The sequence below is a fragment of the Cavia porcellus genome, unplaced genomic scaffold (genome assembly GCF_034190915.1).
Source record: "Cavia porcellus strain 051 isolate PalLab524CR breed Dunkin Hartley unplaced genomic scaffold, mCavPor4.1 scaffold_10, whole genome shotgun sequence".
NCBI classification, from domain to species: domain Eukaryota; kingdom Metazoa; phylum Chordata; class Mammalia; order Rodentia; family Caviidae; genus Cavia; species Cavia porcellus.
Window position 1 is genome coordinate 21,817,072 of NW_026947493.1, and position 27,644 is coordinate 21,844,715.

The window sequence follows — 27,644 nt, forward strand, 5'->3', positions numbered from 1 at the left end:
CCAGGTAGTCTAAAATGCCCTGACAATGACTGTCTCCAGAACTCTTTAGAGACTTTCAGACAACTAAGTTTACTGAAGTTCAGCAAAACAAAGTGTGGTCAGTGACAACTAAGATTAAAATAGGAAATTTCACTTCCAGGAAGTGATGGGCTTCTAGGGCAGAACACAGTGAGGTCCTGTGAATACTTTCATAGAGAAGTTCATGATCAGAGCTAATGGGAAGTGGAATTCGATTCAGTTTATCTCTTTTTTACAAAATGTACTAAGTCATAGGCTATATCACACTCCTTATAAAGATCCCTAGCTAAAGGAATTATATTGAGCCAAAACCTCTTTTTTATCTTCATAACAACAGTTGTATTTCATGTCAGATAACCCCAAAGTTTCAAATGGGTGCTATGTAATTTAATCAAACTCTCTGTATAAGTTTTCCCTTTTAATGCTTATTTTTCAATTTGCTGCCTATTTTAGGGTTAGATAAACCCATCAGCCTTAAAATAAATGAGTTTTATGCAACAGTATAATGGTTGTATTTCATGGCTCTGCTGACTTTCATGAATTTTTCTAGCTTTGTATGCTTTTATTTATTTTTGCCACAGGATTCTTTTGATTGAAGCAACCCATTATCCATAATTTCTTATCACATATTTCTTATCATAATTTCTTAGTGTAAGGTTTGGAAAATACCACTAGGGACTTTCCTGTGTTATGAAAACCCTCCAAATTGTATGATAAACTTGTTTTACAAGGTTCATATCTCCCCTTTCATTTGTTTGGTTGCTCCTTACCAGTGGCTTGCAATGTCATTCAAATCTTTTGAAAGAAAGAAAAAGACTTTGTTCTGAAGTCTCTTTATCTGCAGTTACTGTTGTGCTCTCCAAGGCACTGGTGATTTGTGACATCTCTGTATTCCCATGGTACAGCCATAAGCCACTCACAAAAGTAAACTTGTGATTGTATTCCAATATTCTGCAAGTTCTCCAGCAGCTTTCAATCACAATACTCCTTTACTGTTCTAAAATTCTGTCAATACCAGGTAGAAACCTAAATTATTCACTTTGCTTAGTTGTTGTCTCTTTTTATTTTTGTAACCATTATTAGATATTAATTTTTAAATTTCTTAATTAAGTTTGTTGATACATTTTAGATATACATAATGACTATAGTCATCACAGGAAATTTGACCTGTACCTGGCGTGTCTTGATTCTCCCTTTTTTTCCCATTCCTCTCCTCTCCATTCAACTTCGTTTCCCTTTCTTATGTATAAAATCTTTGTTTCCATTTTCCCCTCTCTGTTTTTTTCTTTCTCTTTCTTCTTTTCCCACATAGATATTAAAATGGAGAAGCATTAAAGAAATAAAATATGAAACTCATATTTCAGTTCATAGTATCATAAATGACAAGCTACTTTTTCATTAAATTTTTTTCAGGAAAAACAACAACTAATTTTAAATGGTAAAATAGAAGAAGAAAGAAAATATAGGTAAACAATCTATAGATTTAAAAATGTGTTCAATCTTATTTTAAAATGAAAGACCTTTAAAGAGTAATGTTACATTATAAAAAGTGAATAGGCTTTATCTAAATGTCTATTAAGTAAATTTTAAAGCTTTGTTGTTTAAAAAATGGGCTACACAATAAAGTACATTAACAACTGAATAAAAAGTCCTAATACATAAAATGCCAAAAATATGTCCAGGTAGTTGATAAAGAAGGGAAGAGAATGCTGCAGAATATATGAAAAGTTACAACAAAAGACAGAAATTACAATTTAGTCTACTGTGTATAACTGACACAAAATGCATATCCCATTAAATAAAATCATTGAAATAGTTCATACTCTTGAGGTTGATGCTGGAAAATAAACATTTTCAAATAGTGATTGTGTGATGAAAGTAACTTGAGCTTGTACCTAGCACCTGCACAAGGTAGTCAAAATTTTCAGAACATTAATCCTGGCAGAAAGGACAATTACAGTTTTGAATAAGTAGTTTATTGAAATATTCTAAAATGGTGAAGTCTTGATGCTTCAAAAATAGTTAATAGTGTTGTTTATAATGTGTAATGAGCAGAAAAATTGAACAAATCATAAACTATCCATAAATTGAAATGTAAAATAGCATCTAATTATGAGTTCAAATTAATTAGATAAATTAAAATGTTATATAAAAAAGAAAGAAAAATCTGCATATGTGGATATAACTCCCACTGTGAAAAATAAAGTGTATAAAATAATGGTGTGAAGAAATGCAAAGTAAGTGTAATTATTTTGAAGGAAGAGATTACAGATAATTTCTATTTTAAACATTATACTTGTCTACGTTCTCGAACTATTCAGCACTCAGTATTATTTTCTCCTATTATTTTGGTGTTTGATTTTTGGTTTTGGTGCAGGGAATTGAACTCACAACCTCACACTTGCCAGGCAGGTTCTGTACAGCTAAACCACATCCCCGGCTCTTCTTTCATTATTTACTTTTAAATTTTATAGGTGTATTTTTGGGAAATGATCAGCAACATGATCCAAAAATTAATGTTTCTTTGTTTTGTTTTATACTGATAATGCATAACTGCCATTTTTTCAAAAGGTAGGATTTAAAACCACTAATTAGCAAAACGTTTAGATATATAAATAACTATTTTTTTTCTAAATTTGGGAATTACAATTAACTCACTAGTTCAGTAAACTGTTGTGAGAAATGTAAGAACTTATAAATATGGTTTTTGTTGCATATGACCCTTCTGATCAGTGTTTCTTGTTGACAAAGTACTTTGCAATGTTTAATTTATTTACATTTTCATATGCCATTTACACTGGAGAGTAATTAATGTTATCCTTTTGTGGAAAGGAGATGAAAGTGAGAAATTTGTGGTGGTCCAAAAGTTTTTAAATGTGTGGAATAATAAATTTGGGGTTTTGGCTTTTTAAAATGGATTTCAGGTCATATGATTAAAGTAAGAGTCCACCCAAGAGTATCTATTTAACTATGTTCGGGGCAGTTTATTTGAATGTGAAACAAGGTTAGAAGTTTGCTCTTTTTGAAAGGGGTCTAAGGCCACAGGCCTACTTTCCATTTCTTGATAGCCCTGGCTAAAGAAATTGTATCAAGCCAAATCTTATTTTATCTTCAAAACCTTGGATATATTTGATCCCCATGAACCAAAATTTTGCAGTGATTGCCATGTAATTCAATGATGATTTCCTGGGGTTAGAACACTATAGAAAAATACAGCCATTATCCATTCAATAAGTTGTGGTCTGTGAATTTCTGCTCCACAGAGTCAACACAGAAATCTTCTCTCTGTGGAACAGAAAGCTCCCTCTGCTCTGCCTCCCACATAGCCACATATCACACCCCAACTAGGACTTCAAATTGCACTCACCTCCATAGTACAAAAAATGTGCAAATTTTTTATCTTCTTTAAATTACCATTCTTCCTTTTATTCTCTAGGTTTTCCCTTTATATCACACTTTGAGCCTCCTCCAAATAGACTGCCTGTAAAACTTTTGTGTCAGCCAGGGAGAGTAAATAATTCTCATTGATTCCCAATGAAACAAAACAAACAGGAAAACTATCATGCTCCAAATTATAGTGTTCATGCAGATCATGCTGGTCCTGACATCGGGTGAAACATGGTGGTGGTAGGAGCCATGGTACCTACTAAATTGGAGTATCACCTGTAAACTAGAGTCATAATGCCTTGACTGCTTGAAGACAGGGGGTTAGGTGAACATAAGATGGGCAATGGACCTTTCCAAATTTTAAAGCTAAAATTCTGTTTTATTTTCTTTTGTACTTCATTGCATTCTTTCTCATGCTCTTTTCATTCAAAGATTCAATCCCAAGACAGGATTATGATACTCCACCAGCTGTTGTGTCAGGTAGGAAAATTCTCATTCCTTTAAGTCTTGATTGGAGGGGAGAGATGGAGGTTGCCTGGTTTTTGCCAAACTCTTTAAAGCAGTGATTCTCAAAGCAGTGAGTATGAGAAATTTGAATTTTATTTCAGCATTGGTATATATGTTGCTTTTTAAATAAAAAAAATCAAAACTCCAAGAGAGTCTGTCTATCAAAGATACACAAAAGGTAGAGTCTATATCCTGTATATTGGTGATTCTCAATATTAGATAGTTACCACCATTTCTGAAAAGTGGGATAAGGACATTGTATTTAGCAAAAGAATCATGGATTGATAAACATAAATTGAGAAGCACTGCTTTATAGACAAGAATTAGTCTAAAGTTAAAGAAAAAATCATCCCATTTTCTTGTCACTGAGCATAGGATCAGAAATATAGTAGGTACTCAGTATATTTGTTGAATGAATTAAAACGTTAAATTTGTTCCAAAAATGAAAATTTGTATGTCAAAGTGAATCTACCAATATTATATTTGTACAACAAAGTGACAGAGATTGCTTTGAGAATGCATCAGGGTCTTCAGATTTTTAATTAGCAACATTTAAATTGTTTCCTAGAGTTTTGTGGTATAGTTTGTAATCGGTATATGTGTGTGAAGAGGTTGACTTTTATTTTAAACTGGACCCTGTGCATTCATCTTTATTTGAAACTCTGACTATCTTGCAAAGAGGAAAATGGGCACAAAATGTTCATTTATGTTGATTTTGTTTTAACTAACTGAACTAGTGACTGTCTGAAGTGCTTTGAAATCTTGATCCTTTGATATGTTAGATGGCAAGAACATAAAATTCAAACTCAGAAAAGCATTACAGAGACAGAGCAAAAAAAAAAAAAAAAAGAAAAGAAAAGAAAAAGAAAAATAAAAAAAGAAAACTTGAGAAATAGAGTGAAAGAGCCACAGGACGGTTAAGCCTGGCAGCCAGACAGAAGTTCCCATGCAGAGAACGTTGTGTTCTTGGCGTCTCTGCTTGCTTCATCCAGCATCCAAAGGGTGATCTTTGTTGTATGCTGTAGATTTGTTTAGTTATATTCATGGCTGAATTCTTGGAATGTCCCCATTGTAAAACAATGGCTTAGTTTTCCACTGAAGTCATTTTGGCCTTTAATGTTTATAAATTCTCGTTACTTAAAATATCACAGTCTTTCTCCAAAGTATATTTTCTATCATATCTGGTTGTGCCATTTTCATTTATGATATGGGACACTTGGGAAGAGACTTTGTTTGACTTATATGGCTTGTATTTTGTTTCACATATAACATTTTACTTAACTAATGGCATATATTCTTGATAACTTACCAGTGTTAACAATAATAGACAACATTGTCTGGAACTTCAGCTGGTTCTCCTTATTTCACTCTTTCAAGAATACAATGCAAAAATCGAAATACTTATTATATACTGCTTGGATCAAATGCTACCAAATCAAGTGAGGCAGAAACCATGACTAAAAATCCTAGCTCTGGAGTTTAATCTCATTTGATAGACCTTAGTCACTGAAAAATTTTGAGCAAATAAATGATTTGATAAAAAATTTAATCTAACAGTTTTGCATGTGCTTGATGAAAAAGATAAAAAAAAAATTACATAGAAGAGTTAGAGGCCCAGAAATAACATATTTACATTTAAAAATTGCTGTCTTCCCACAAATGGAGTACAAAGGAAGGAACCAATATAGCGTTCATATGAAAAATAGTGTTCTGGGCTATTTTATAGTTATTTGTTCCTCATAAGATTGGTTTGGTGGCTTGACATATATTAACTTACTTTTTTTTTTTTGGTTTATCTCTAAATAGAAACAAACTTTCTTTCTAAAATGTCTTTTAAGTGACTAGTGGAATAACTTCAGAGACTTTGGAAAATTTGTATGTCCTTTGCCAAACCACACCAGAAAAATGAACTAGCTATTGTAATATCTCTTTCCAAGCCATCTCAAAATGCCAATATTGAAAAACTCAAATAATTCATTATCTGCCAATGTAGGAGCCAACCAGATTTGCTCTAGTTTACTAGAATTAAAAAATATCTGCTTCATAATTTACAAAATATAACCCAAACAATATCATTCAATCCACATTTAAAGCATTTATTGAACAATTCCTGGACAGTAGATACTACACTGTAGTAGAGATGCACATTCAAATTTGTGTTGAAAATAGATCCTTGGTAAACATTTTGAGATCTAATTTAATGTTATTTGTGATGTTCAACATATAAGATATAAAGTTGAAACCTTCAAAAATAAATTGAGTTCTGTGTTGGATTAGAAAGGAAGAATCTGAGTTTAACAATTAGACACCAGTGGAAAATGTGTATTAAGAAAGCGTATAAGATATGCAAACTCTTAGAAATAGAAAAGAGTTTCTCAGGATATTAACTCTCAGCAAGTCAGTAAGTATCATGATGGCAAAGTTAGGTCAGTACAAACTGATTTGGGGTGGGAACTCTTCCTTCTTTGAGTCATGTTTCAACTTGTCACTTTACTTATTTAAATAATTTATATTGGAAGCATATGTGGTTTATTGTGCTAAGTGCTAGGCGTGCAAATTTTTTCTAATGATTTTTGGAAGCTCAATTTAAACGAATTACCATGACACAGTGGCATAAGTACATCAATTATCATAATGGCTAAGTTTGTTCATTCGTAAATCAGATACCTAACTAGAGAAGCTACTCATGTGAGTTACTAATTGTGGAAAAATGAGAACATCACTTAACTTCCATGTAGTTTAGATTACTTATCTGATAAAAAAAATTCTCATAAGCTTTTCCTAAGCGTTGAAGAAGTTAAGGTAGGATGAGTTACAATACTTAAAGTGCTTAAAACAGATCCTAGCAAAAAATTAGAGTTCAAATGTTATTGAACTCTAGGGAACTCATAACTACTGATATAAGCATTGTTACAGCACAAAGAAACAACTAACTACTATGAGAGGTGAGAGAAAGAGTCCTAGTAGAAGAAGGATCTAAACATAAGCATAAGAATATATGGGTATTAGCTAAGTTGATAAGACTCTGGACAGGAGAATTTATGACCAAGGAGGGCGCATGTGCAAAAGGATTTTTGAACGAAGTATGTCACAGTGGGGTGAGGCAGCTGGTTAAAGAGGGCAATAAAGAAAAGAATGCACAGAAAGAAAGAAATAGGGAAAATGAGCCTCAAAATGTGTTGAGATGAAGTGACAGTGCTAAATACAGTAGCTTGAAGTCTGTCATGTTAATAGAAAAACAGTAAGAATTTTGATATTTGAGAATGACATAATAACTCTGGGTGTTAAATGGAGAACACATTGGGAGAGACAAATCTAGAAAAATGAAAAATTGAATCCCAACAATCTAAAGAAGAAGTCACAATGGCTGGTACTCAAGTCATGGAAAGTTGGTAAATTTGTGACATATTAATGAGGCTTAACACGATGGCTGGGAAACAATAGAATATCATGATAGGGAGAGAAGAATTAAATCTGCCTCATAAATTTCTAACAACTGAAAGGCGTGAGGTACCATTTGTCAGGCTTTGAACCGTGGAAAGGAAGATCTGATTTCTGCAGAAAAAGGGTGACTTTGATGTCAATCGTGTTAAGGCTGAGATAGATACCTGTGATCCACAGAAATGAAAATGTTTAAATGTGTGTGCCTGAGTTCAGATGATAATTCTTACCTGAAGGAGTTTCTGTAGACTTCATGATGGAATTAAGCTGTGTCACCGACAGAATGTGATCAGAGCTAAGGAAAGTACATATCATCTTAAAAATAAGTGTCAGAAAATCAAGTTTAAAATAAAGTTTGTAAAAGGCACATAAGATATGTAAGAAAAAGCAAGAAGATGATAAATAAAATGCTGGTTAATGACAGGAATCCTGAAAATGAGTCATTGGACTTTGTTTTAGTTACTTTTCTTGTTGTTGAGACAAAGTATTTGACAACCAAATTTAGAGAGGGGAAAGGCTCGTGGTTTGTGGAGGTTTCAGTTCATATATGTCTGGTTCCAAGGCAGGGCAGCATAGCAGAGGGTCGTGCAGAGGAGGCACCAAGCAGAAAGCAGCAGGCAGCAAGCAAGGTTGCTCTTTCTGTCCCTTATATTTATCCAGCCTACCCACCCTTAAATTAAGGGAGGGCACCCTTAAATCTACCCTCAACTATGCAAAAACCATCGGTGGACTAATGTAGTAATCACACATCCTTGATCCAAGCATCAGGTATGCCAGATCCAACCACCTCCAGAAAGCCCCACCTATGACTGCCTGAGGCTTTGGGGGGGCATCAAGATACAAGCCATAACAGATTTTATTATACAGAGATCATTAGTGAATTTGATGGTGCAATGTATGGTGAAGGCTACATCACTGAATGGCATATAAACAAGTGAACATAGCAAGTAGAGTTAACTAAAAACATTAGGCTTTAAAGAACAGAAATGATGATAATGAAACAAATAGACTAGAACTGACTGATTTTTTTAAAATGAGAAATATTGGCCATGATGGGTAAAAGGCAGGAGGTATTTCTAAAGTTTAAAGTTATAATTCAAACTTGACGACTAGTAGAACAAGGCCCTTATGGAAGCCCTTTGTGTTCTAGAATGTGAATGAACAGGAACTAGGAATAATGTATGTGCATATAAATCTGCAAATATAAACATAGGAAGCTTTGGTGATAATCATTCTTTCTGGGCCAAGATGGAATTTCAGTATTATTTAGTTTGCATTTCTCTACTGGCCAGTGATGTTGAACATTTCCTCGTGTATTTATTGGTCTTTGGTTTTCTGAGAAGTGTCTATCAGTATTACTTGCCTATTTTTAAATGAGTCTTTTTTTATTGGAGGTTCTAATTGTTTTTGATTTCTTCATGTATTCTATATATTAGTACTTGGTCTCAGGAATAGATGGAAATTTTTTTCTGATTTTGTAGTTTATCTTTTCTCTCTGTTGGGTATTTCATTTGCTTGGCAGAGCTTTTTAATTAGATATGATCCCATTTGCTGACTCTTTGTGCTATTTCCTATGCAACCAGGTTTCTGTTCAGAAACTCCTTCCCCATAATTTTGACTTAAGAATTTTACCTCTTTTATCTGGCATTAGATTGTTTCTGGTTTACCACTTAGATCTTTGATCCAATTTGAGTTTAGTACGTGATAAAAGATAGAGGTGCAGATTAAATCTTCCCTGTGTGGATAGTTAGTTTTCTCAACCTCATTTATTAAACTATCTTTCTTCCAATGTGTTTTTGGCTCCTTTGTGAAAGATCATATAGTTGAATGTGCTTAGGGCTATTTTCTATTTTATTGTATTTCTCCACATGGCCTTTTCTGTGTCACAACCATGTTTTGTTTTAAATCACTGCAGCTTTGTAATATAACTTCAAATCTGTGATTGTGATGCCTCCTGCTTCCCTTTTGTTCCACTGGATTACTTTTGCTATTCTGAGTCTTTTCTGTTTTTATATGAATTTTAAGCTTGTTTTCTGTAGTATTTTGATTGCTTAAATCTATGTATCCGTTTTAGAAGTGTGTATTTTCTCGTATCTTCTTTGATCTCTTTTTTCAAAGTACTGTACTTTAATTGCTGAACACTTTCCCTTCCTTGGTTAGGTTAATTCTTTAAGTACTTAATTTTTCTTGTCACTATTGTAGATTGCATTTTTTCCTAATATTTCTGAGTAAGTTCATTACTGGTGTACAGAATTGCTATTCATTATTCTGCTGATTTTTTATCCTGCTACATTGCTGAGTTTGGTTATTAATTCTAGAGTTTTTTTGTTGAATGTGTTTGAGTCTTCTATGTAGAAAATCACATCATCTTCAAATAATGATGATTTGTCTTCTCCCATTCCTACACTTATCCTTTTATTTGTTTTTCCTGCCTAATTTCTCTGTCAAGAACCCAAATAATATCAAATACTGGCAAGGTTTCAGGAAAAAAGAAAACTTCTACATTATCAATGAGAATGTAAACTAGTACAATCACTATGAAATCAATATAGAGATACCTCAAAAAAAAACCCACTAAAAATAAAAATTATATTCAATCCAGCTAGTTCTCTTCAAAGTATTCCCCAAAAGAGTGAAAGGCATCATATTATAATAACACATGCACATCTGCGTGATAGAAGCAAGAAACCTGACAACTAATTATTGGAAGAAGCCTATAAATCTATCAAACATATGAGTTAATAAAGACAACCTGGCATGTAGAAACAATGGAGTACCACTCTGTGTAAAGAATGATGAAGGAAGCCGGGCGTGGTGGCTCACACCTGTAATCCGAGCACTCAGGAGGCTGAGGCAGGAGGATAGTGAGAGTTTGAGACCATCCTGGCCTACAAAGTGAGCTCAAGGCCAGCCTGAACTGCATAGCGAGACCCTCTCTCAAAAAAAGACAAAACAAAAAAGATGACAAAGTAATCATTTAGGAAAGTGAATATACCTTAAGATCATTTTGTTAAATGAACTAAATCAGACATAAAACTTTCTCTTACACGAGAAAACCAAACTATAACTAAGGAATAAAGTAGAAGACAGGCAAATGGTTCTTTATTAAATGGGAAGGGGATCAAGAAATAGAGGGAGGGAGGAGTTAACATGGTAAAAGAAGGGAATGAAAAGAGAATTGTTATGTTGAATACATGCACCAAAACTACCCACAAAAAATATAACCATCATCTACCACAAATACATACTAATAAAAAGCTAGACAACAAATAGGAAGTCCTTTTCTATGTGAACTATTAAGTGGCATTGAGAGTGATTGGAAGATGGATGACTTGGTAAGGATTTAGGAAGAGCATAGTTTGGAACATTAAAGTAAAGAGGCCATGAACCAACACATCGAAAATTTAAAGTGCAGTGCTGGGAATTCCTTTGAAGTTACAGACTATGAATTTTTATGGTACTAATCTATGAGGATGGTTTGTTTTTCTCCATGTAGTGATCAAGAGCTAAAAAGGCAGATATATTAATCCAAGGTGAAGTAGCTATGGAGTAGAAAGAGAAAAATGGCACTGTGCATCAATGACAGCAGCAAGATAACTGAATAGCAAACTGTAGTTTCAAGGAAAAATATGCTGGAAAGGAAGGAAATGGAAAGAGCAGAAAACAGAGACTGCAGTTCCCAGTGAGTTGCATGGTGTAGTCAGAAGTAGAATACTTAGACTTAAAATTTTGATAAATGTACTATTTCTGGGAAAATTTCAGGTGACCAGAGTACATTAGGTGACATGACAGAAGTCAAGGAAACTGAACAATATGGAATGACAAAACTCCTGTGTAACTGGGATATTTTACTTGCGTGAGTTTTGTTTGGTTTGGTTTCATTTGAAGTTTACTGTAATTGGGTTATGCACGACTTCAGGAATGTTTTGTTTAGAAAGAGTCTAATATAAATCTTTAGGCTTTAACCATGAATATATTTTAAATATAAAAATAATCTGAGAAAAAAGAAGAAGAGTATAGGTATTCAAAATAAAGCGTGTACGTGCCAGAAATGTCAAACCTCTGATTTATCACAACAGTGTCCTCTATGTTAGCCTGATTTTCAGCCAGCCTTTTTCCAGCACATTTCAAGAATAAAGGATGGAGGCCTTGAACTGCCCTGTAAATTTCTAGGCAAAATTAGAAATACACTCTTCTGTTAGTATTACTTTTTCCTAACGGTTATAACTCCTTAAAACATTCTCTTATTTTAAACAGGAGTAGGAAAAATAAGTAAATGGAGACTAAAATATCACCTTTATACATGGCAGAATTTTCTGAAGCACATATGAAAATTACAAATATCTTTTGGTTCTTTTTCGTTTTCTTTATTGGTACCAGGGATTGAACTCATGACTACACTTGCAAGGCAGGCACTTATGCTGCTGAGCTAAATCCCCAGGCCGAGCTTTTTTTTTTTTTTTTTTGAAAAACTACAAATAATTTATCATCAACTTTTTATCTCAGTTTTCTTGGACTTAATTTCCTTGAAGGGCATCAGCATGAAATCAAGCAAAAATTATTCCCAGAGAACAAATGATGAATGCAAATCTATCATGCTCTTCTAAAAAGACTAGAGTTCAAAATTTGAAGCAAGGTTTAAAAAAAAAAAAAAAAAAGAAAAATCTAGAACAAAGCTAAAAAGTGCAGTGAAAAGAACTGTAGAAACTTCTGGAATATGTATTCACTCTCTGCCCTATCCTTTTATATATCTGCTAAAACAGTTCAAGGTTGTAAATATTCCAGTGTAACTTGGTGGGTTTCACTGAAAATAATGTCATAATGTATAGTCACATGTGACGTTCTCTTATGTCTGATTTGTATTAATGGAGTTCCTCCTAGATATAAAAATTCAGATTTACACATAAATTACTACTAAAACTATATGCAATTTGTTTGCCATTTTCGTGACAGTATAGAAGTTTACATCGGAAAGGCCCACTAACTTGGAACTGGTGATGCTCAACAAAAGATTTGGTTGAAGCTCCTCTTTATATTACTGCTTCTGGGTGAGAGTTACTTTCTCTAACTGCCCTAATATCATCAGGGAGTGAGGGGCAGTATTTACACCACTTCAAAGAACAAAGTCATTTTCAGCTCCAAGCAACATTTACTTTCATGGATACCAGGGGCAAATTATAAATGATTTCCACCCTTAATTAAAAATTAGGTCATTAGTACCTCCAATTAGTAACAATTAGTTGGTAAATTGTATTTACTGTAAAAGACCTGACACAGAGGTACACGTGTTCCCACAAGCACACATGAAAATCAGTTTCATTTCTTTCCTCAAATACTGTGCACTCACTTTGATTACAAAACTGCGTTTCTTTAACTGTACTAATTAATTGAATTTTTTCTTTTCAATAAATTCTAATAAAGATGAATTTATTCTACTTACCAGTGCATGTAACTAATATTTGCAGACCTTTTACCACACTACAAGGAAACGAGTCTAGGTGGTGTAGACCGTAATCCTTGTACTCAATGAACAGAGAGCCCAATGGAAGACAGGCTTATAAAGAATGGTTACTTAACATGTTACAGATATCATTAAGAGTCATCTGTGAAACTTGAGTTTGTATATACTATTTGTATGAGTATTCAACACACGCATGTGCATAATGGCTTACCATGCTTTTGATGATATGTTTACATGGTTCACTAAATTATAAAAATTAAGGTTTTTCTTAAAACCCTTTTCCTGTAGGAAAGTTTTTATTTATTTATTCAAGTATTTTATCCTATAGGGAGTTTAAGAAATTACCCTATTCTTACAAACAAACATCGTTCTTTTTTAACCCAGTTTCCCCTCTTACAGGTGGGAGGATAGAAGCATGCAAAATCTTAAGGTTTATTTTATAAACCCTGAAACTTTTTCTGTAAAATTCCAGAAAGTAAATTTTTGGGGGTTTTGTACACCGTATAAAATATGTCTCAACTTTTCAGCCCTGCCATTGTCTCACACAAAAAGGACACAGTGACTGAGCATGAGAGGTTCCATTAAAAATTTATTGACAAAATAGGCAGCAAACTAGAATTGGTTTGTGAGCTACATATAGCATGCCCTCCCCTGCCCTATAGGGTATATTTTCACAAATATCTCTAACTATGCACTACTCATGAACATTTTTATAAGATATATGAAGCATCTTCTTTAAAATTGGCATTTTGGTGCTTTTTCGTTTTATAAACAGCAGAGAAAATGTCAGAGTCAGAGGTGGTAGAAATTGAATGACAGTTGACAGACATTTCTTAGTGTTTTAGTGTGTATATCATAATTAATTGGAGTATTGATGTATTAAAACCCTGTAGATGCATTTTTATTTTTCACACTCTCATCATTTATTAGTCTTCAGGGACTTAGTTTTATGTGCCAGCAACAAGAGAACATCAACTGAGAAAGTCAAATATATATTCTGTCTAATGTCTTCTGATGTGATTTAGAATTCTGTACTTTTATAAATGGAGAGAAAGGTAAAAAATACATCATCCCAGTAGATTTGTAGTACAAGTATATGTTGCGTGTTTGTGACATTATCTGAGGTGGTTTTGGTGTTGTTAATGTCAGTTAGTATCCAGTGAAGTCACTCTTGGTGTAGCACTATTAGCCATTCCTTTTCCTCTGGGTGGTTGCTTCTCTGAGCATGATACTCTTTGCACCCTGAAGGTAAAGGAAAGCTTCCTTGGTTTTACCTGAAAGCCACGCATTGCATAGGGATGGAGGGATGACTGTCCTCTGTGGCAAGGGAAAAGCAAAATTCCACTAGATGATTGAGCACACATAGAATAGAAAGACAGCATCACAAAACTCTTTGTAGCCGACCCTTCCATCACTGGTTACAGTGGACTTAGAACACACCTCAGCAAAAGCACCTGGTGTCACTTAGCACTTTATTCCTCTAATAAAGGCTAGAGCCCATATAAAGGCAACAGAAAAAGAGGGCACTTTCAAGTAACAATGGAATTTGAAGTAAGCTAATTGTGTGTGGTGTGTGAATCAGTACATCTGCTACTGAAAGCACATGGTTCTTGTCATAATCAACGGCACAAAGTGGGCACTTGAGGTCCCTGTCAGAACTCCAGCCATGAATTGATTATGATTCACCGCTTGCCAGAGGCATGCTTGAGACATCTGATACTGGAGAAATCCTAGTTTAACATAACAGAATAACAGAAATAACTTAACATACTAAGACTAGTATGTTAAACTAGTTTATCAGAAAGCAAAATATTGGAACTATGTGATTGTATGTCCCTGTAGAAACACTTTCTCTAAGTTAAAAGTTCATGGTTTAACCCTTTACTTCTTGTATTGGTATATGATACAGACATTTAGAAAATATTGCTTGCTTTTTTGAAATGCTACAATGAACAAAATTGTCCTTCATTTTACATCCAATATTCCTTATATAACAACACCAATGATGAATTGCTCTACAGGTTCAGTTTTCAGCACACATCTCTCATTCTATGAATGAATGTGCTTTCTTTGAACAGACAGTGTGAGATGAAGTACAGTATATTTCCCTTTGGCTTGGTCATTAGGACATCTGGAACTGGAGGGGGCATATTGCATGTTTTCATCATTGTTCTCAATTCTGGATTTGATGTGCTTTTAATTGCACTTCTTATATTAGTGCTTAATTTGTAAGCCCTTCACAGATTCGAGTTGGAAATGTAAGTCTCCCATTCCTGGTTAAGAACATAAATGAAGAAATTCCAATGGGGTTAAGGGAAGTTTGTGTGCTATAAATTCCTAGTGAAAAGGTGAAGTGAAAGATATTTTGATTGTGTGTTGATCTTATGTGAAAATTCGCCAGAAACCATGGGTTTCATTTGTTCACATACATGTAGCTCTAAATAGGAAAAGATATGATCTAAACAAGAAAAATAGCTTTTAGAGTTAAGAAAATGTACATGATTCTTGTCCTCACTATTTAATAGTTATTTAGCAATAAGAGCTTCTTAAGTTTTCTGAAGCTTTTTTTTTTTTTCTTAAGTAGAGTTAATAATACCTCTTTATCAGTGCACAACAATAATATGAGGATTAGCTGGGTCCACATCCAAAGAACCTAACAAGTACCTGACTCATCTTAAATTTTAAACAGTTGACATATTTTTTTCTCCACAATTAAGGCAGCATGTTAGGATTTTTTGATATATATTTATCTCTCATTTGCTTTAATAGATCAAAACTTTAAAACATAGTAATTTAAGGTGGAGTTTTAACATCTAAAAATAGAAGATGTATTTTCCATATTGGTTGAATGTGATGATATCATTAGCTAATACTAGATATTATTATTAGATGATATTATTTCTTTTACATGAAAAATAATGTGCAGCATGTCAAGTAAAAGTGACAAAAATTAAAAATCATTATGACTTTGAAACCAGAAACATACCCATGAAAAGAATCCAAAAAGGAACACAGGTAGTTATTCTTATAGATTTATAATTTCTATTTTGTAAAAATTTAAAATATTGCTTTCTAACCTACATAATTTGCTAAAATTTTTCTTTTCATATGCATAATTTTAAATTATACATATATCAGAGGAAAACATGAGTGTATTAACATGAAGATAAATATAAATGTACTGACAATTGTGATTTTATTGGTGACAGACAACACAGATGACCTCTAAAACTCTCTTCTGATTTTCATATTTTTTCATATTAGGTAGAATTTCAAATAAGGTAGTCTGCTCCTTGTTGAAACACTTGGAGTAACCCTAAAATATTCGTGTGGTATTTAATATAAGATTCCTAGTCTGTTGTGGTTTACGGAGATGACATACCTTATTTGAAATTGAGATCATATGTAATGCACGTCATGAACTCTATTGAGTCTAATATCTATAATATACACATATCTCATGGTTATATGTATTTTTTCAGTTTCCTGTCTAAAACAAAATCTCCCACTGTTGGAGACAATTTATTTCCCTAAGCTGAATATCACATATATACCTACCCCAATCCAGTGGATATCATTTTAAAGTTTGTTTGCCACCCAAAACACTATTTATTCTACCTTCTTTTCTATGACCTTTGTTCATTTTTATATGTGCAATACATCACAAACAGTGTACCATTTCTTATCAGGCCAGTCTTTTTTTAGTTATTTGAACACAGTGCTTTTATACATTCAATGTGATTTTCCTTTGATTAAATATTGATGGAAAAGCCATCAACTAACTGACCTCACTACTAGGTATCAAAACTATAATCCCTTCACATTGTTTTTTTAAAGTGAAAATAAAAATTTTAAAATATTTTAAATCAAGGATGCCCTTTGATTTACATGAAATGAACATATTTCAGTTGGCAGAAAAAGCAGAATGTCTTGCAGGTCCCTATAAGTTGTACATTATTTTTTTGTGATTTCTCTGAGTCCACAACTCTACCTAAGTGATTGGAAAAGCACAGGACTCGAGATTTAGGAAATGTGAATTTTATTCATAAATTACAGTTATTTCAACAACTTAAAAATTCAGAATGAGCAAAACAAAACAAAAAACCATTGACATACTTGAGATTCTTGTTCTGGAAGGTTAATGCTTACAAGTCCAAAAAGATGGGAGATCAATTAGAGTCAAACAATTTGTTCACTAGCTTCCTGAAATGAGGAAGAATTGTACCAGCGGAGCAACTCAGAAGAGTAAATTTGAACTCATCATGAGATTCGTGCTTGCTGCCTGTAACCCTGGGAAAGGTTTAAGGAAATGATAACATACTTTCTATTGGCTACTTTCAGGAAAGGAAGTAAAACTAGGCAACTGGATACCTTGATAAGTGTTGTCTAGTAAATGGGAAGGATAAAGCAGACAAGCTGGAATTGTCATAAAAGCTATACTAGAGTGGTCATTAATGTCAGAACAGGGTGAGGTGCAATTTGATTTTAGAATTTTAGAGTCTTTTCCTTCGTCTTTTCTCCCCTAAGGTCATTAAGAAGCCTTGTCTGATAATTGTAAACCTTTGAAAATTGTTTAATTAGAAAGAGTACGACCTTGCAAAGAGCTACCAGTTAATTAGTGGTTATTTTAAAGATTATCTCAAAGACAATTATAGTATGCTTGGCAAAAAATATAACAAAACATTCAATGGCCTTGATAAATGTAAATATAGACATGAGATAGGCCAAAATGGTGTTTTATTCATCAAATATAGACATGAGATAGGCCAAAATGGTGTTTTATTCATCACATCCGGTGAGAGCGTGAGAGCGTATGGAAGGTGCTAAGAATGCAAGGGTGAATTCACACATACACAGAATATGCAATGCTTAGTACTGAACCAGTGCTTTGTGTGGGTTGGTTTGTAATATTTAATTGACACCAAGATTGGATAAGGGAGTCTACGTGTCTTTTACAAATTGTGTGTTTGTATGTGTGCTTACCCCTTACTCATATTTATACTCTTCTAGTGATTTTTAATGCTTTAACTTTCTTAACTTTCTTCCTTCTAGTGATTTTTAATGTTTTAACTTTCTACCAGTTAGGTTCAGAACATGACACTCTCATTTTAGATGAATACCATGTTGTGTCTGATTTTTGCGTGTTTACTTTCTACTTCAGATACTTGCTTTTTTACTCTTTCTGTCTGCCTAGTCTCCTGTTCTTTTGAGCCATAGCCTTCTTTTTGTCAATTCTAACCCTTTCATGTATTGATTTCATTTGCCATAACCTGTTTTAATGGTCTTGCAGCATTAATTAGCCTTTCCATACACACCCTACTCCATAAATAATTAGGGCTTTTTCTCTATTCAATAAAACGTATAAATCCTTTCTGTCTTGTGTTTCTCAGGACATTCTCAGGACATTTTGCATTGCTTCATTCTCTTTTTTCAGTGACATTGTGTGCTGCTCCCACTGTAACCAGCTGATAGATGACCTCCAAATCTACATTGCTTACCTTATTCTTGGTTTTGATCTCTTTGCCAATGTTTCTAACTACCTACTTGATGATCCTCATCCACTCCTAACACGCCTCTCCTGGCCTGTTGTTAGCTCAAACTTCATTTTCACCATTTGAGTTTCATAGCCTTTCATCTCAATCCAGGCTCTTCTGTAGACTTTCTCAGAGTTTGAGAAAACCTCTGCAAACATTACTTCTCTAAGCTATTTAAAATTAATTGTAACTGTGAGTTTAAAATTGTTATGGTATTTTGCAGGATTACTGTTGTGGGTGAGAATCGTGACAATATTTAATTGAGCTTAGAGTACAGTAGAAAATCTCTCATTAGTTGATTAATGATTTTAAAAGCTCAGAAAAGATATACAACACTATCCTACATATAGTCCTTTTTCTTATAGATTTTATCTTCACAATATGTTACAATCTGTTTTTCTCATCCTATTCTTGTGCTAATACAGGGTAGGTCTTTGTATACATTTTAATTTTTTGATTATTGTGTGTTTCTAATATTAACACCTATCTATCCCCTTCCTTGTTCACTCTTCACACAAATTCCTGAATCTATTTTAGGTTAGCATTTTAAAAGTTTTATACGCAAGGATACTGTCCTAGTCTAATACTAGAACTTACTTAAAATTATTTACCCTATTTCGTTATTGCCAGAAAACAGGGTACAGATAAGATTTCTGAATCTGTAGTCATCTTTTCTAGCAGCAACCCTTAAACTTACACTCAGTATATATTAGACGTGCACATATATGGTTAGTTTACAAAGCTGTTCTTCAGTGATCTAGGTATTAAGATCATAATGTAGAATTACAATCCAAGTGTGATTGTCATTTAGTTCTGTATATGATCAGACATAAAATTTTTCTAAAAAGAATATTGTCTCTCCTGTACCTAATCTCCAAATAAAAGACTAGGTGTTGGTGTGTGACTGTAGGTCCTCTAAAATTCTCTTCAGCTTCTTCAGAAGTTTGAGACAATTCAATGCCAGTTTCACCTGATGGATAAAACATATAGCTCTCTGTAACCAGCAGCAAAGAAAGCTGCATTCCAGGTACTCATCAAAAAATACAAAATTCCAGAGTTTCTGCATCTTATACCTTGCAGAACCTTGGCTAAGAGAGAAATAATATTTTTGAAGAACTGTTTGGATATTATGTAGTTTATGTACTCTTTTGGCTATTCTAAATTATGTACCTTGATTAAGCTGAGAGAACTGTTTTACCTGGATGACTACGTCCCACTGGTCCCCGGAAAAATAGTTTCGCGTGAAGTATGTCTTGGCACAATGCCATCCCATCCTGTTTGAAGGGCACCATAATGAATAGGCGTTGCAAATTTGCTCTGCTTACTCTAAAGCTGCTGTTCACTGTTATACTTCAGCGTGTCTGCTCCTTTCAGACTCACACAGGAAATGTTTCTCTTGCCTCCATATTGAAAATCATTCTCTGCACCTGGTTTCTTTTCTTACCTAATGGACACAGCGGTCTTGTTGAAAGCATGAATATTCTCCTCTGATAAACTTTTAATTTATTTTATTTTAATTAAGCTTGATTTATCACTCTACCTTTCTTTCTCTTTGCCTGATTTTCCTCACTTACTGGACATTACAATATTGTATATAATTTTGAAACCTTGCCTTAAATCCTTCTGGGAAGCAAGGTGAGCTCACCAAATAAATGCAGGAAACATACAGAATCAGAGTGTCATATGTTCCCAGTGCTGAACCACAACTCAGTGCTGTAAAAATGAAGGACTTACTGGACTCATGTTTGTGGCCTGCACAGGAGAATCCTCAAGCTACTTTCCGCCTGGTTTTTCTTCTGCTCCCCTGCATGACCCTCTGTTTTCACTGGTCATGAAATGACCAGAGTGCGTTTGCTGTAGCCACTTTCTTTCCTGCCTCCGCTCATCCTAACTTTGCCTGGAATACCATCCTTGCCACACCGCAATTTTTGCTACTGCTACCTTTTGCATCTCCAACATTTTATTATTTCTGAGAGTCTCTGCCTGAATTTTAGCCAGATGGTCTCTCATTTTACTTTGGAAACTCTCAAATCCTTGTGTTAATACCTGATGTAGTCTGTCTCATGTTATAGATATATTTTTAAGTCACTAACCACTTACTCCTGCTTTTAGATTCTTTGAGATACAAAGAAAAGAATACTCCTGGTTTATCTCTTATAGCATTAGGCTCAAACATTTTAAAGTATATATATCAGGCCCCACCAATTTTACAATATACTGAATTTCAATGTATTATTTTTATAGATGCACATAACATCTTTTGATCACATCTATCCACCTATTACTTCTCTCCCCTACACCTCTTCCCACTACTCCTATTCCCTGCCTTTCTCTTAATTGTCTACTTTCAAGCCATCTCCCCACAATCCCCGCCCCAGAGTCCCCAAGTTAGGGAAGACATGCAGTGCTTGTATTTCTATATCCGGTTTATTTTTGTTGACATAATGACCTCCAGGTCTTTCCATTCTTCTGTAAATGACATGATTTTATTCCTTACCATTGAATAATGCTCCACTGTGTTTATATGCCGCATTGTTCTGTCCACTCATCCATTGATGGGAACCGAGGCTGCTTCAATGTCTTAGCTTTTGTGCCACAATAAATATGGCTATGCTGGAATCCTTACAGAATGCTGACTTTAATTCATTTGAGTATACATCAACGGATGTTAACCCGCATCATACAGTAGTTCTTGTTTAATTTTTTGAAGAACCCCCTTACATAGTGGCTTTCCTAATTTACTTTCCACCAATGGTGGAAAGTTTTCTGTTATCCTTTCCAGTATGCACTGTTTTTGTGTTCCTGATGATAGCTATTCTGACTAGGATGGGGTAGAATCTTAATATAATTTTAATTTACATTTTCCTAGTGACTAAAAATGTTCAATTTTTTCATAGATAGTACTTATAAGCCATTTGTACTTCTTTTGAAAAGTGTCTGTTCAATTCATTGATTGGGATATTTACACTTTGAGTGTTAAGAGTTTTAACTTTTTTTAGATATTACAGAAATTAATCCTCTGGCAGAAAAGTAATTGGTAAATACTTTCTTCAGTTGTGTAGGCATCTTTTCACTTTGTTGATTACTATCCTTGTTGTGAAAAACCTTTTTAATTTGATGGAGTTCCATTGATCCCTGCTTTATTTCTTCTAGCAGAGTCCGATTCAGGAAACTTTTGCTTATACCTGTGATTTCAAGTGTTTGCCCTATTTTTTTTTTTTCCTAGCATTTTTGAAATCAAAGGTTTCACACTAGATCCTTCATCTATTTTGCATTTCTTTTTACAAAGTCAGAGATGAGGATGTATTTGCAGTCTTCTACATATGATTATCTAGTTTTCCACTATTTGGAATGATATTGTGAAACTCAAATTATTAATGAAAATAAAATACACATTGACTCTTTAGAAGAATTCAATGTTGACATTTCTTTCAAATAAATGTGGAAGACAGAAAGTAGAAAAAATAACTACCCTAGTCTCGTATGTATAGTTTCTCTAACAGACTTAAAATTCAGAAATTCTCCTGCAAAAGTATTGTAGGCAGCTGTAACCTCTTGGTAGAAATAGCATGGCATCCATCTAACTAGTGTTGCTGCGTCAAGTTTTTCCTACCTGTGATCATTCTCTTGCAGTCCATGGTTATCCTAAAACAAACATGACCTGCATCACATTCCCCCGCAGACTTCAAGACATAACTCTCAACACTTGGGCTACAAAGGCCTTCATGAGGCTGATGACTACTTCTTCTGATCCATCTCTCACTGTTCCTGGGTTCCAGTGATAATTCCCTGACCTCACTTCCCGGAATGAACTCAGCCTCTAATCTTTAAGGAATATGAAAATATGAGGATTACCTCTCCCTACAGTGTTGTTCCCACAGCTGTTCAACTTGCTTGTACTGTACTGCCTTGTTTGCATGCTCTGGTGGTTCCTTCTCCTCCAAAGCTTCCTTTATACTTCTATCTTGTAGAACTGATATATTTTCCTTTTTTCATTAGATCCATGGGAGTATCTTCATCATGACATTTAAAGTACTGAATCACCATTTTTAGCTTACTTATCTTTTTTTTTTTTTTTTTTTTTTTTTTTTGGTGTAAAGGCAAGACCATAAGCTCATTTGGAGCAGGTCATATGTACCTTATTTCTCCATAACCTGGTAGAATATGACCCATGGTCGATATTTGGTAAACAATCATTTATTGAATAGAAGATAGTAAGAATATTTTCAGTCTATGTCTACTCAAAAAACTTAAAGTTAAAAGTAGGAAACAAGATTCAAGGATTTTTCAAAAGATATAGAAATTTTCATGAATAAGAACAATAAGATTTCTTAATGAGACATGAAAAAACTTTCATGAACAGTGAAAACTGGAAAAAATTTGGAGAAAGTAGAACTATGGGGAAATGAACCTTACTAAGCTAATTTAAAATATTGGTGGGAAACTTCAATGTGACTGTTAGAAATATGATTGCCCTTCAGCACTGCCACTTATCGGAAAGGTTACATATTGTTAATTATTTTCTTTAGATAGCTATCACAGTCATTTATCTCCCTAGCATCAGTATAATTGATTTCTCAGTGTCACCTTCTGAAAGCAGTGTTAACCCTTTTTGTTTCTTACATCTTTCCCATGAGCACTGTTGCAAGTGCATCTTGATCCCAAGATTATTGTTCTTCCAATGATCTTCAATTCATTTTTTTTTTTGTCAATCCTAGAAGAGCCTGTAGAACGCTGTTTACCAAATCTCTGAGAGACATGCATCCAGGTGCCTCGCTGTGAGATCACTGTGAGTGACAACGAGGACATGTGCTGGCTCTTAGCTCTTTTTCATTCACAAAATAGAAAATCACCATCTCAAATCTGTTAGGGATGCACAATTACATTGAAAGCTTACTGAAGAAAAGCAGCCAGTCAGTGGATATACTGCCGGTGTTCCTTAAATAGGATTTTCTGCCATGATCAAATAAGACAGCCTTTCCTCTAGCAGGAAAGCTATGCCTTCCTCCCCCTTTCTCTTTTGCATGTTTCATCCTAATTTAACTTGACAGTCCATAAGGAATTTAGCTAATGTTTTTTAAATGACATTGAAACGTCTTGCAGATTAATAGTATTCATAATGATAAAATATCAATCAATCTTTCACAAGCCTTTCTTTTTTTATATTGCCTGTGGTTTTTAGTATTTTAAATTCCTACTCTCAAAGAGATATTTTTCTTTTAATTGTTCTTATTATAAAACTACTTATAAATATAAGTAACCATCCTGTTTTTTTTAAATCTTTCGGCATACCTACAAATAAAATACTATTGTCATTTTTATCCTTTCGAGAAAGTATCATTGTTGCTCTTGAACTTGACTAGTTCTTGCAAATGATAGTTTTTTTTTTTTTAAATCACCTAAACTCAAGGGAATTATTCTGCTCATAACTTATATTTTGTAGTGCCTGATGGCTTTAAGATTCTTTCTCTCATGCCATTCAGCCTTCAGTTTCGTATGGAAAATTAAATCCATATGATGCCAAAGTATATAGTTCATATAAATCCCAGTTCCTAAAATAGTTTCCTCAGGAATCTCATCCAAGACTTCAACGTCATTATTTTATTCAGATAAAGTAAATCTCAGCAAGGCTCTCAGGGTGCATGCTGTCAAAGAAGTAATGCCAGTCTTGAAGATGATGAACATTTATACTCTACTCTTTGCATGGCCCCTCTGGAGCTACCTTCTCATCAGTAAAAAATAGCACCCAACAAAGATATACTATGATAGGTGAAATATTAGAAAGTCTTAAGAGATACTCATTCTTCCTCACCTCCCAGGAGTCCAAGTTTATAAGTTCACGTTTTCAATTCTCCCTTTGTTCTCAAAATGTGGTCCTAGTTTAGCACCATTTACATCTCCTGAGAATTTGTTAAGAGTACAAATTTTTATGTTCCACCCTACCCGTAATTCAAAGTGGGCTAAGCCAAATAATCTTTTTACAAAAGCCCTCCACATATTTCATGTACATACTTAAATTTGAAAAACACTATTTTAAAATGAGAAGTCAATCACAATTCTGTATGTTAGTGAGGAGAGGATTAAATAGTTTAAACAATGGGAGAGAAATAAACTGATGTTGGAATTAAAGTTCTAGAATGTAAATCATACTCTATTATTCAAACTCTATCCCTGTCTTCTAGAATTCTACCACATTTTACTATTTTACAATTATAAAGATCAATAGAATTTGACTAAGTTTGGAAATAAGTACAATATTGAGTTCTTTGAGAAAAATTAGTAAATTTCCATTTGAATTTATGTATTACACTCAGACCTAGCAATACAAAATGATATGTTCAGAAAATCTCAGAAAAGAAGTTGTTAGTCAACACGCTGTTATAGTGTATGCTTCCACAGGGGACTGGTTAATTACCAGGACTGCTAGAACTGTAGAGGCCTGAAACCAAAGTGAGAGTCCAGTCCATGCTTCCTCTTTAGAAAGGAGTGAACTTTTATAAATACAAATGCAGTCATGTGAGAGCATGAAGCACCTCCACTCTTTTTCCATGGTTGAATTGGAGATCTTACTACACTTTTAAATTAAAGCTCTATTTTTAAAATGGACTCTCTCTCTCTCTCTCTCTATATATATATATATATATATATATATATATATATATATATATCAAACTGTGACATGTACGTGTTAATCACACCATGTCCATAAGCTTTTGCTACCCTTACATTCTTTTAAATGTGTAGCAATTGAAATACAAACTAAATTTGTCCTTTTCACTGGTGTCAATAACAGCTAAAAGGATCACATGTATTTGGATATTAAATCTTCTATAACAGACAGCATCTAATCCTGATTACTTGTGGTTTTTATTTGTAAGGCATATAAAACTAAAAACAAGACTCTCAACTGAGGCCTCGGTTTCACCCCAACCTGATTTTCATTGTGTACAAATTCACAACTCATTAACAAAGATAAAAATTGTGCTTATTTTTCTCTCAGTGCCTCCAAATGAGTCTTTGGTAGAAGGAGGAAATTTTGTCATGTGTGTTTCTTTTTCTGCTATGTACCTCACAACTGGTTGTAGTCTGTTATGAAGATTTTTTTGGTTTGTTTGATTTTGTTTTTGTGCTGATAATTTGAGATGAATCTATAGAAAAAAATCACTGAAATTCAAAATACTCAACACTAATTAATCTCTGAAACTTGGTTGATCACTTGTTCATAGAGATTTCCTTAAGGAAAATGTAGAACTATTTTCCAAATTTTCCCTAGGGTAGAAAATCTAGAATTCTTCAGTATATTAAAATCACCACAACAGCATGAACTATCCAAAGTCCAAAGTATTCTTTGGCCAATTGTATTAGAATATCTCTGGCACCTTCCAGTAGGATATATTTGTCTTCTTTGAAAGACTGAAAGAATCTCAATAAATATTTATGCATAAAGATACTGACTGATCCTGCAGGGGGAAAATCCAGTGGATATAAAGAATGAAGGATGGAAAGAGAAAAAATAAACAAACCCTCTTACCTTGTTTTGAAACACTGTTATTCAAATTTGCATTCAGAGATACCTTTGTGTGTAGAACACTTATTTTTTTTTTTTTTAAAAAAAAGCCTGGAACACTTCTTCTATGAAATATAATTCAGAAAATTCTAAATGAAACAAATTTACAGCAGTCTTTTCTTGAAGTCTCAGATTTACCATACTCTCATGTAACATTTTGTTTTTAGAGTCACTTGTCAAGTTCAGCTCGAGGCTTCAGAAGTTAGGCAAACTAATAGAAATAGGATATTGAATCACAAGTAGCATATGAAATATAGTTTAGGAAAATCAGTCTTGGAAAATTAGCAAAATAAAAGAGTTAAGGGAGCAGTGCTTAGTGCAATTCAACACTGAATAATGCTGAATTACATGGAAAATCCAATCTGGGAAAACAGCAGAGCGATGTGATAGCAGAAATGGAATGGCAGGATATGGTGGTTAGGTCGCGTAGTTAGAAGCATGGACAGGGTCAGTGTCACCTGGTGATTAGTTTGGCACTACCTGATACCCTCTTCTCACGGTACTCATCTTCTGTTTCATAGTCTCTTCCTCAACCCTTTTAAAACTTATTTCAGAATGTTATACTTTTGGGGCCTATCTAGTAAATTATTGCCTTTCCTTGATGAAAGCTAATCTTTTCTCAGGATTTGCCCAATTTCTTGGCAGACAATTTTATCACAAAATATCAGTCTTTAGTGTTTAACTTTCGTACTAATGTTGGAATTAGGCTGTGCTGATTTATAATTGTAAGATAGAAATAGAGTGATGGTGATCATTCTCTATGTGGGCTTTTGCAGAGATCTCAAAATATTCTGCTTAGTCTCCCTGTAAATAATAGTGAAAATATTTTTAAAAACTAGGCAAATTTGGTTCAAATAAATGATTGAAATGATGGCCAACTATCAACATTGAAGAAATTTCCCCTGGCTGAAGTTTTGTTTTGTTTTGTTTTGTTTTGTTTTGTTTTGTTTTGTTTTTTTTTTTTTTGGACAGGATATGAGAACAGTAGGCCAGATTCACAGGTCTGTCTCATCTGATGAATTTTTGGCCCATTCTATCAGAACAGATAATGCTGTATGCTTCTTTTACACTCATTTTATTTTTACTAATTTCCTCTTGCAAGTTTATAGAGCTTCCCAAATTCCAAAGAACCATCATACACCATGTTCACATGGTCTAACTGATGGACTTATGCACCTGCAAAGAGAAAGGAAGGCCTGACCAAAAAAGGTGTTACTAAATACCTTGTTTCCTTATTTTTATCGGAAACCTGCATGTATTTAAATTTTGGAGGACATTATGGGCACTTCTGCATGTTCTTTATATCCTGGGTTGTGTTGGTTAAGAACAAAATTCATTTCCTTTCAAATTTTCTCACATTGGAATCACATTAATGAAGACTTGGAAGATTTCATTCTTAGATGTACAGTTCCTATACAAGTGATTTTAAATTGGATAGAAACATGCATATTTGTCCTTGAATTGTTGTTTTTCAGCTTCACCATTGTAGCATTGCCCTAACCCTCCTCTGTATGCAGACTCTCACCACCCATGGACACCATCTCTTCCCTCTTTCCACTGGCTACCCTTTCTGCCTTTCTCAGACACACAATTTTTGATATCCACTCTCTGCACTTCTGTAACTATTTCTTTATGCAGGTTGACTATCTGTCACAAGCCTTTAAGGTCACATTGTCCACCTTATGTGTTTTATAATATGTTTTCCAACAAAATATGAATAAAGATTCCC

General features: G+C 33.9%; 1 protein-coding gene across 11 annotated transcripts in view; it reads left to right on the forward strand.

Annotated features, from left to right (window-relative positions):
- Rbms3 (RNA binding motif single stranded interacting protein 3) overlaps positions 1–27,644 on the forward strand; it is a 753,628-nt gene that overhangs the window by 691,287 nt on the left and 34,697 nt on the right. For 8 of the 11 annotated variants that reach the window (XM_063257078.1, XM_063257075.1, XM_063257076.1 and 5 more), the window contains one exon: positions 3,838–3,885. The exons of the other annotated variants lie outside the window; for them this stretch is intronic. In XM_063257078.1, coding sequence (XP_063113148.1) covers positions 3,838–3,885 — 48 coding nt within the window. The remainder of the gene's footprint in view (positions 1–3,837; positions 3,886–27,644) is intronic. 11 annotated transcript variants of the gene reach the window in all.